The 11,402-nt window shown below is 38.5% G+C and overlaps 1 protein-coding gene across 2 annotated transcripts in view; it reads right to left on the reverse strand.

Moving 5' to 3' along the window:
• Positions 1-5,649: 5,649 nt before the first annotated feature.
• Positions 5,650-11,402, reverse strand: part of PCDH18 (protocadherin 18) — a 15,869-nt gene continuing 10,116 nt past the window's right edge. For both annotated transcript variants that reach the window (XM_006144616.3, XM_014586311.2), the window contains exon 4: positions 5,650-7,620. In XM_006144616.3, coding sequence (XP_006144678.2) covers positions 6,953-7,620 — 668 coding nt within the window. In that variant the 3' untranslated portion in view covers positions 5,650-6,952. The remainder of the gene's footprint in view (positions 7,621-11,402) is intronic.

Here is an 11,402-nt window from a genome sequence, read left to right on the forward strand (position 1 = left end):
CGCTCTTATTATCCAGCCCTTCCCCACTTAGGTCAGGAAGAAAGTCTGAACCTCCCATAGACCATCCACCTACCCAAGGGCACTGAGGAGGTGAAATCCTTCCTAGAGGTGCACGTACCCTGGTACTGCTTCATTCCTCACCTGCACTCCTGTGCCTTGAGGTTCAGGGAAAGGAATTCAGAGCTTTTCTCCATGACTAAGATCACTGGCGATGGGACTAAAGAAGACATTATCATCCGATATTTTACTCTTCACCACTTATTTATTGAGAGCGTTATGCTCTCAACAATTAGCTACGTTACCTTTCTCTCCCACAGCCAGGGTCCTTTCACACTTAATATTCTATTTCTGCCCTGTGCTTTATTTCAGCAAATAGTAAAATCCCATCCCCACCTCTCCCAGCCCAACCCTTAATACATAAAGAGAAGTATTGTATATTTAGAGAAGAAATGATTTCCTCCCACAATAAGGCAACTATTCTACCCTAGTTTCTCGTAGCCACAAAAAACATTTCATTTGAATATTAGAACAAAAGGAACGGCCCCTTTGTTCTTGATTGTAAGAATTTACTCTTCCATTAAACTAATGAATCAGAGAAGCAAAGTTTATTGAGAACAAAAAGTATTAGCTTTATATATCAAAAATATGATCCTTATTATATCAATAATAGAGAAAGGACATAAGAAAAATGGATAAAATCTAGGTGTTTATATGAGGAACTATATACATGTGAAAATTTGCAGAGGAGTGCTATAAAATGTGGACAGTAGAATAAATGATCAAGGGAGATAAAATAAATAAATTGAAGAGATAAAATCTGAGAAAGCAAACAAGAATTAGAAGCATCTTGCAGAAGTCATAAAAGGAAATAGAAAACTATTATTTTAAAGTGCCAAAGTAGGATGTGTTATTGCAATGTTACAAGTCTAGAAGTATGTAAATTTTGGTAGCAATTTTTGTGATGCCAGTTACCCATAAAAAATTTTAATGGCTCCACAAGTTGTATTAGCTTGCATATAATAAAAATATAATAAATTAATGAGAATATAATACCATCTTCATGTCTAATAGATAGGGCCTGTGTATGCAATATTTTTGAGTTTAGATTATATTAAGGGTCCCTATTGTTTTTGATATTTAGAATGTATATATTTGACTATGAGTCTAGTTACACAGATGAAAAATGAAACCACGATGTAGGCAATAAGGATTTTTTCAAACACAGTGTAGTACTCTTAGATATTATTCGGTCATTTAAGAAAAGGTGACTGTTTGGGGGCTAGTAGGTGGTGTGGTGGTTAAGGCACTGGACTCCTGTATGGCCAACTGTGGTTCAAGTCCCAGGCCCAATGGCTTAAAATCACACTGAACATGTATATGTGCGTCCACAAAATCCTGAAAGGAGAATGGAGGAAAAGGAATTGCACTGCTCATTCCCCCCCAGAGGGTGATTTCTCACCTTCCCTCTTTCTGTCTTTCTCTCTCTCCAGTGAGTACAGGCACTCTATGGCAAAAAAATAAAAAAAACAAAAACAAAAACAAAAACCCCATGTTTGTTTTAAAACTTAACTGAACCATATACTTGCTCTGTTACCTAAATAACCTAATTTATCAAATGAAAACCTCAAGGCTGGCCCAATAGCCTTGTGGTTACTGAAGCTGGATCCCACATGGCTGACCACAGTTTGAATCACAGCCAGGTGGCTCTAAAACCACATGAAGCATATATGATACCCTGACGAAGGGCAGAAATGGAGAAGGAACTGTGGCTTGGCCTGGCAGGGAGTGCTTTCTCTTGTTTCCTCTTTCTATCTCTTCAGGGTGAGCCTCTAGTAATTAAAAAATTAAAAGTTTAATTTATCTGAGCATATAGAAATAGTTATCAATCATCAAGAATTCTGATACATTATAAATGATTATAATTAACATGGCATCTTATACTTTCTTTTTTTTTCTTTCTTTTTTACTTTTAGAGGTTTTTTTTCCTGTAGGGCACGTACACTCGTCAGAAAGACAGAGACAGACAGAAAGCAAAAAATCACCCCTCGGGGGGATGGCCACACCGCAATCCCTTTTCCTCCATTCTCCTTTCACGGTCTTGGGCATGCATGCACACATGCCTGGGATGAGTTTAAGCCACCAGGTCTGGGACTTGAACTGCGGTCAACTACATGGTAGTCCAGCGACATAGCCATTACGCTAACTTCTGGTCCCTTGGCATGTTATACTTTCAGAACATACACAGCGTACATGCATAAATGTAGCTTTGTGGTTTTTTTTGAATTTAGCTTGCTATTAAGGAATTCAGATATGCTTGTTCTTTCAAATGTTTGCACCGTTTTTATTCTTTTTAAAACTGGGCATAAAGATTTCGTACTTCTGTATACTCTGATTAATTTTATGCAGAAATATTTATTGCTTATTTAGGGCTCAGTTTTATCCACAGTTTCAATACTGTGGGGTACATTATCAAGATCTATTGAATTGGAACAGAAATAGCAAAATATTTTCAATAGTTTTGGATCAGTTCTATGAGTTGGTGCAGATTGAAATCTGCCATGCCAGACAATGCATTTTTCACCCATGCAACTAATCCACTATGAAATTACTAGTTGTTTTTTAAAAAAATAGATTCACAGTTCTTCAAATTTTAATGTGTCAATCATTCAAATTCAGCTTTGAATATCTGCTGACATTAGTCAACATCAAAAGAATAAAACAAAGAAACTGAACTGATTTTCTAAGTGTGATTTAATTAGTGACTTCAACAAGACAATAAGTTACTCATCTTTTGCCTTAATGGTTACCCATTAGTAAGTGGTAAATTGTATCTTACTTGTGACAGTAAGAATAAGACAACAATCAATGAAGTTACTAGCCCCATCTGCTAAATAGCAAGAAAAAAATTAATGAGAAAGGAATAACAATGTTATTGACTTCTTTTGAGAGAGAGAGAGATTTTTGCTTTAAGGTATGTACACTCAACTGAGTTAAGAGAGATAGAAAGCAAGAAATCACCACCCAGGGGGTATGGCCATGCTACAGTCTCCTCTCCATTCTCCTCCCAGGATTTTGGGCACACAGGGACATGCATCTGGTGTGAGTTTCAAACCACCAGGCTGGTCATGTGAGAGTCCAGTGTTTTAACCACTATACCATCTGCTGTCTCCAACAATGTTAATAACTTTTAAGACTATGAGGCCCCATTGCAGTGGTACAGGTGGTAGAGTGGAAATGGGTGATACTGGAGCTATATGGGAGGGACCTGAACATTTATGGAGCACTCACATATGCCTGTTATCCTGGCTGACTGGGAAGCTTGCGGGATGATTCCAGTGTGCCAACACTCTGTCAAGGGGATCTATTGCTCTTTCTCTCAAAAAAATTAACTTTTTTTTTAATAAAAATTTGAAGAGAGACGGGTTTTTTTGTTTGTTTTGGGGGGGGGCGCGGAGGTTTTTGCTATAGGGCAAAATCAGAAAGCAAGAAATCACCCCCCAGGGAGATGGTCATACCGCAGTCCCTTCTCCTCCTTTTTCCTCTTGGGATCTTGGGTATGCACACACACACGCCCAACGTGAGTTTAAGCCACCGGGTCCAAGACTCGAACCACAGTCAACTACATGGGAGTCCAGTGACACAGTCATTTTTGGCAACTGCTGGTCCTGAAGGAAGCTAATTCTAATCATTCTATAAACAAGCATTTAAAAGATTTGTTTCTTTGGGTGTCAGAGGGTACAGTGGCTGGCCAGAGAGAGAGGGATAGAAAATACTCCTAATAGGGCATGGTCACACAGCAGTCCTTTCCCTCCCTTTCCCCATCTTGTCAGGGTTCTCGGTGCACGTACACATTTGCCCGGCATGATTTTCAGGCTACTGAGGCCAGTTCAAATCATGGTCAGCAATGTGGGATCTGATTTCCAGTGAACAGCATCTATCCACAGCATTGCAGGGCTGGTCCCATAAACAAGCTTTTGAAGTTTGTCAAGCAACAAATTCAATGTTGAGTTACGCTTTTGGAAGAGAATTTCTTTAATAAGAGAATATTGAGGAATATTTAAAGGAATACAATGGAGCCAAGGGAGTAAGAAATAATTAATGGAATCATTAAGTACGTTTTAACTTGTTTTACTATGAGGGGCATGGTATCAAGAAAGAGAAAATACGCCCAGCCATGGTGGTACAGTGGCAGTGCAATGCCCTACTATGCTGGAGACCATATATAGGAGGTTGGGGGTTCGATTTCACGTCAGTCTGCACTTGTTGGGTACACGCATGCCTGTGATCCTACTAGTTGGAAACGCTAGGAGGAAGACTCTAATGTAAGACCCTGTTGAGGGTGATTTTTCTCTCTCTCTTTCAAAAGGAAATAAATAAATAAAGGAGATACAAAATTGATTAGAGGTTATATAGTTATGATAGCACCAAACATCCCAGCTTTCACTAAATTGGTATTACTGGTACCAGCAGGTGGCAGGGAGGTTAGGGCGCTGGATTCCGCAACTGGAGTCCTGGACCCTGCGCTTTGAAAATCATACTGGGTGCATGTGCTTGTGTGTCCAAAATCCCAAAAGGTGAACGAAGAAGGGACTGTGGTGTTGGCCATCCACTCTCAGGGGGTAATTTTTCCCTTTCCTTTTTGCTCACTGTCTGTTTCTGTCAAGCAAGCATAGGCATCCTATAGCTAAAAAAAAAAAATGAAATAAATAAAACATTACAATAAAAAAAAGAAATGGCGTTAAGTGAAGAACAGCATAATCTTACACTGCTGTTCACTTAACCAGGACATGGAAGACGATAATAAATGGAGAGGACCAGAGAAGCAAGGAGTGAGCCAGAATGCAGAGTACATGGATGATATGCAAAGATTTTATACTGAAAATAATATTGTGTTTTGTTTACTTCCCATTATTCAAAATATCAATTTCCAGCTTGGCTTCCTAAATTACTGTTGGTGCTTTAAATTAAGAACAGTGAGGTTATGAAAGTCTTTTTCTTAATGATAATATATCCTGAAAGGAAGTGAAGTTGAAAGGCAAGATGTATTTAAATGTGGTTAGCATTTGTGTGTGTAATCTACTGAAAAATAAACTGAAATTTGACTTGTAATTGCAAACTCTCCTCTAAAGGAAAATGTGCCTTTTGAAAGCGATAATACATTCTATTTAATGTGGTACTCATTTGAGAATTCCAACAGCTGAATTTTAGCCACTTTTAGCTTACTTAACTTTCCTAGTATTTCACTTTCCTACTAGTAAGTCAATAATATTTTTGCCTCTAGGAAACATTGTAAGGGAACATTTTTTTTTTCCCTAAACAACTTAATACAAAATGTACTGAGAAAGTATTTTTTTGTAATTTGAAAAATACTCAAGCAGTTATTCTTTCTTATTCTCTTTTTTTCTTTTTGCTCTCACTGCATTTATTTAATTTAGTTGGAACATGGGCAACTATTTTTTTTCCCCCAATGCAGGTCTCAAATTCATTTTTTCCCATTGTACTTTTCCTGTTGGCCAAGCTAGCGGAATGATTCCTGGTGATCATTTGAAACCCAGCACTGAGTCACCCTCAGAGGAAGACTGTACCACATGCAGAGGTTTGGGGCATATATGTAAGAAGAGGACTCTGGCGTATGGACGGTGCCTTGGCTTTACTTTCATTTTCCTTTTATTTTCATTGACAGTAAAATTGTCTGAAGAGTACAATTAAGAGTGTATTAATAGAAATAACATTAATAGAAGCTTGGTCATAAATGATAATAGTCATAATAAGTATCTCTCTTACCAAGGCATTCCACACAGAGAGAGAACAGCACAATAAATAAAGAACTTCTCGTTTGTCACACAACAAATAAAACAGAATTGCCATAACAAAAGCATGATTTTTATAAATGTGCATATACTAAAAATAAAAGTAAAAATAGAGCATGCACTGGAGGCAAAAGCTAGAAATCGTTAGAGCAAAAGAAAAAAATTGCAAAAGGTAAAAATGTTCAAGTACTGTGAGAAGAGAGGGGAAAATTCGAATAGGACGGTTTCAGAATAAATCAGTTATATTTACTACCCTAGGAGGGACGCTGACGTAACTGTCTTTGTCCATCAATACTTGAAGCCGTAGCATACATAATTATCCATTTAAAGGACAGATTCCATTTCCATGGACTGAGTCTCATATTACAAAGATGGTATAAAGTTTTTCCCTTAATTACAGGTAGACACTAATACTGTAGATGAAATATTCCCAAGAACAGGCCAGTACAACGCCCTGCAAAAGTACAGCCCTTGGAGTCAAGACACATTGGCTTTCGTCTTGTTTTCATCATCGTGAAAAATGCATTGGAGATAAGTCATCTCATATTTTTCAAGATACCTCCCAGTTCTACAATAAAATTTCATTTCATTTTTCAACTTTGTGGTACGAGTTAAACTGCCAGAGCTAGCAGAAAGCGGTGAAAGTAATAATAACAACATAGCTTAACATTTCGAATAACGCTTACTTATTTCAGAAAGTATTGAAGAAGAAGCTGGATCACTTAATGGGGCTAAGAACTGAGTAATGCTCTTGGGGGGGGGTGTCTACAGCAAAATCATTCTTCACCAACATAACTAGTCTAAGCAGTGCCTTTATACTTCACGGTGGAACAGCATCTCAAATCGAAACAGTGCCTAATTTCTACATGATTAGGAGAGACATGTTTGTCATGGGAGTAAAAAAATAAAATTTGTTTGTTAAATTACACATAAATATAAGGTACAAATGTATTTTTAAAATACAGATTAAAATAATCACACTTGCATTGTGTACATACGAAAATACAGTATTTAATATTCAATATACACAGACACATTTATGATAAATGCAACTATTTGGCCACGCCAGGTTCGTTCAGGGTTTTTTTTCCCCGTCCCCCATTTCCAAACATATGGAAACAGAAAGGCCCTGCTCACATCTCCTAGCTCTGGCGGACATCTTGAAGCAGTTTGTTAATCTCAGCCACCAGCTCGCTGGCGTCCATGAGTTCGTGTTTGCCATCGTTGAGGTGGTTGAGCACATTGTCAAAATCATCTTCTTCGTAATTTTCAGGGATTTCCTCCATGGCTGGCAGCCATTTGGAAGAAGGCTGCACGCTGGAGTGAGTCCCAAGTGGGGGCCCAGGGTTGTTGGTGGGGTTTTGGAAATGCGTACTGGCCGCCCAGGCTGCCACTCCTTGTGGGTAACCCACAGTTTTGGCTGGCAAGGGTCCCTTCCGGCGTTCCAGGGAGTTGGAGCGATCCCCCTCGGTGCACTCGGAATAGGTGTCCAGGGAAGGGGGCAGCAGGCGCTGGAACACACTGCTCATTTCCGAGAGCAGCGAGGACGTGCCCGCATCCCCGCTGTCCTCCTCGTGCGGGGAGTCCTTCCCAAAGGTGGAGAAACTCTTCTTCTTCTCGCTGGAATCTGCAGGCTGGGTGTCGTCCTCGAGTCCCTGGTGCGGGTGCTGCTGCTGGGGCTGCGAGGGGAACTCCTCTCCCGGGATGAACATGTTACTCCTGTAATCAGAGGACGGCGAGGGCAGCGGTGGCATCCAGCACTGGTCCGAGTGTCCCAGGACCCTGCACTCCTCCGTGCAGAGCCTCATGGCTGCAACGAGGAGAACACGGGGGCTCGTTACTCTACTCAGAAAGGCTCCACATGACAAATACATGTAATGCTATTTTTTAAAAAAGGATTATTCTATTTATTTTATTGGTTGTTATTATATAATTTGGCCAGAGAGACAGAGAGAGAAAGGGAAAGTGAGAAAACAAGTCGCCAAGTCCAGGACTCAAACCATGGTCAGCCATATGGGAGTCCAGTGCTTTAACCACCATGCCACTTGTGGGTTTTTGTAAAAAATACCATGATGGACTGGCAAGTGGAGTAGTGGTTAAGATGCTGGACTCCAACATGGTTGACTGTGGTTAGGGTCCCAGACCTGGTGGCTTGAAAGGTGTGAGTGCATGTGGGTCCAAGTGCCCAAAATCCCAAGAGGAGAATGGAGGAGAAAGGACTGTGGTGTGGCCATCCCCCTGCTCCCGTAATTTCTCACTTTCTGTCTCTCTCGGACTCTCCAGTGAGCACATGTGCCCTATAGCAAAAATCTCTAAAAAAAAAAAAATAGAAAAAAATGGAATGAGACTGTTTTAAGCTATTACCACGATGCTAACCAATTATTGTACATTAGTGGGACTACAATTATAGCTTTAATTTGAAAACAAGTTTTTATGAACCTCAGTAAGTTATAGTGTAGTGTTTTTTCTTAGTTATCCAATAAGGAAAGGAGAGTGCCATCCATGTACTTCTTAGAAATAATCTGCTACTCAAATAATTGGGAAATTAATTAATCTATACATGAAAATGAGTGGAAAAGAGTTAATGTATGGGTGATGAAATAAATGCCGAACATAAATTCTAAAAGTAGATTTACAAGGGAAACTCCTAACCTGAGAATGCCTTCCCACAATCCTTAACTAATGAAAAAAGGATTATTCTATTTATTTTATTGGTTGTTATTATATAATTTGGACAGAGAGACAGAGAAAGGGAAAGTGAGAAAGCAAGTCTCCAAGTCCAGGACTCAAACCATGGTCAGCCATATGGGAGTCCAGTGCTTTAACCACCATGCCACTTGTGGGTTTTTGTAAAAAATACCATGATGGACTGGCAAGTGGAGTAGTGGTTAAGATGCTGGACTCCAACATGGTTGACTGTGGTTAGGGTCCCAGACCTGGTGGCTTGAAAGGTGTGAGTGCATGTGGGTTCAAGTGCCCAAAATCCCAAGAGGAGAATGGAGGAGAAAGGCCTGTGGTGTGGCCATCCCCCTGCTCCCGTAATTTCTCACTTTCTGTCTCTCTCGGACTCTCCAGTGAGCACATGTGCCCTATAGCAAAAATCTCTAAAAAAAAAAAAATAGAAAAAAATGGAATGAGACTGTTTTAAGCTATTACCACGATGCTAACCAATTATTGTACATTAGTGGGACTACAATTATAGCTTTAATTTGAAAACAAGTTTTTATGAACCTCAGTAAGTTATAGTGTAGTGTTTTTTCTTAGTTATCCAATAAGGAAAGGAGAGTGCCATCCATGTACTTCTTAGAAATAATCTGCTACTCAAATAATTGGGAAATTAATTAATCTATACATGAAAATGAGTGGAAAAGAGTTAATGTATGGGTGATGAAATAAATGCCGAACATAAATTCTAAAAGTAGATTTACAAGGGAAACTCCTAACCTGAGAATGCCTTCCCACAATCCTTAACTAATGCCTTTATGTAACTTTCTCAATATTGAGGTTATCTGACCTCCATTAGTTCTATCAAGTGCTTATACTTACTAATCTCTCTTAAGGTTTTATAACTTTTTTATTTACTTGTTACTTAAAATAGTAGCAAAAAGTATCCTTGATTCCTGAGCATCTGCAGTTACCCTATTAAATCTTCTTTTAAAAGTTCAAAATATATTAATATCCAAATACATGGAAAAGTCATCAAATGATGAAGAATATGAAAAATACATTCCATTAGTTCTTCCAGATGTTCTGATGCCATATTGGAATGTAAGGCCACACTCAGAAAATAAGTAATATGAGAAACACAAAAAAATAAAGAGGAAAAACTCTCTCTAAACATGGCAAATACCATAACTAAACTGTACTTATTTCAGTGAGAATGAAGTCTCTTCGATAGCATGGTTTTGTTACAGTGCAAGTAGAACACAGGAAATGCAAAGTCATTCTCTTAGATTGAAAGAAAAATTATTGATAGCAGCCATACTTACATATTCAGAACTGATTTTGCAGATCTGGCTACTTAGGAAAGACTTCCTCCCAAATTATTGCCAAGATAAAGGATGTAAGAAAAAATGCAGAGAAAAAGTGTGGAGCCCAATTTCATGTGAATCAGGGTGGAGTAAGAGTGGGTGAATATGGAGAAACATCATATAATTTTGCTATGAAGAAAGGTCAAATTTAAATAAGCAATAATTTTTTTGAGAAGTTGTTGCTGTAGGGCACATGCGCTCGCCAGAAAGAGAGAGACAGAGAGACAGAAAGTGAGAAATTAGCCCCCAGGGAGGATGGCCATGCTGCAATCCCTTCTCCTCCATTCTCCTCTCGGGATCTTGGGCACACATGTAAATGCACCCAACATGAGTTTAAGTCACTGGATCCAGGACTCGAACCGCAGTTGACTATATGAGAGTCCAACGACATAGCCATTATGCTAACTGCTGGTTCCACAGGAATTCTTTAAGAATAAAAGTGTGTTTAGTTATCCTGACATCATGAATCATTACTACTTGGAAATATTAATCAACTATTGTTTTGCATCATTTGATATTGACAAGAACGAAAGGAGCTGAAAGTAACTAGAAACCCTTAATAGTGATGAGGTTTTCTCAACAGTGGAATAACTATCATAGCAGTAATGATTTTTTTTCTTAATTCCTTGAGACTGAAAATGGAAATGAGATCTCAACAGTGGAATAACTATCAGAGCAGTAATGATTTTTTTTAATTCCTTGAGACTGAAAATGGAAATGAGAGCTGTCTGTATTGTCTTCCTCACATCCTGTTAGAAGGAAGGAGAAGAGAACTGCTGAACACCCTTCATTTGTTTTCTGGCCTTTAACTCTGTGGTTTTAGGCTTGGTAAGGACTTAGCTGTCTGCCTGGTCAGATTGGCTTTGTTTTTGTTTAATGTTGAATAATGGAGACCTAGAGGAAAACTTACAGTTTTCTAGGAATCCCGGACATAACCAAGTTTTCTGGGAACCTAAATATAATACATATTTAACAACAATATAACACAACCACACAATTTGAATGATTACTGTAATCTGACAGTCCATCCTCAAAAATAATATTTGTCATAGAATTTTTTTAAGCTGTGAATGCTGTTTACAAATCCATCCCATTAAATAATTGGAGCTTTAATTACAAAATGATACATTAACTTAAAAATTAGTAATGAGAAAATGGGGACAAATTTTAAAAACTAATGGAGAGGAGGATGGCAAAAATACTAGAGAAAAATATTGTAGTGGTGTGGAGAGGGCATTTTTTTACAGTTTTATCAATATTTTCAACCTTTTCCCAGGAAACTCAACTATTTGGAAATATTCTCAGTGGTGCATAATTTAGCCCCACAAAAGTTCCACACTGAATCTAAGGGATCAGGATTTGCTGGCCAGTGTTACAAGTGACTAATCTTTCTGTTGTTCCTCAAAAGCTCTGCCAGGAGGTTAAATTTCTTCTGAGAAGTGTGTACATTTTGGAAGCAGAGGACTCTTCTTTCCCACTACAGTAATTCCTTCTTTGGCTTTATATATATGTATGTATGTATGTGTGTTTTATATATATGTATATTATATATATATATATA

Source organism: Tupaia chinensis, unplaced genomic scaffold (assembly GCF_000334495.1).
Source record: "Tupaia chinensis unplaced genomic scaffold, TupChi_1.0 Scaffold000127_1, whole genome shotgun sequence".
Taxonomy (NCBI): domain Eukaryota; kingdom Metazoa; phylum Chordata; class Mammalia; order Scandentia; family Tupaiidae; genus Tupaia; species Tupaia belangeri.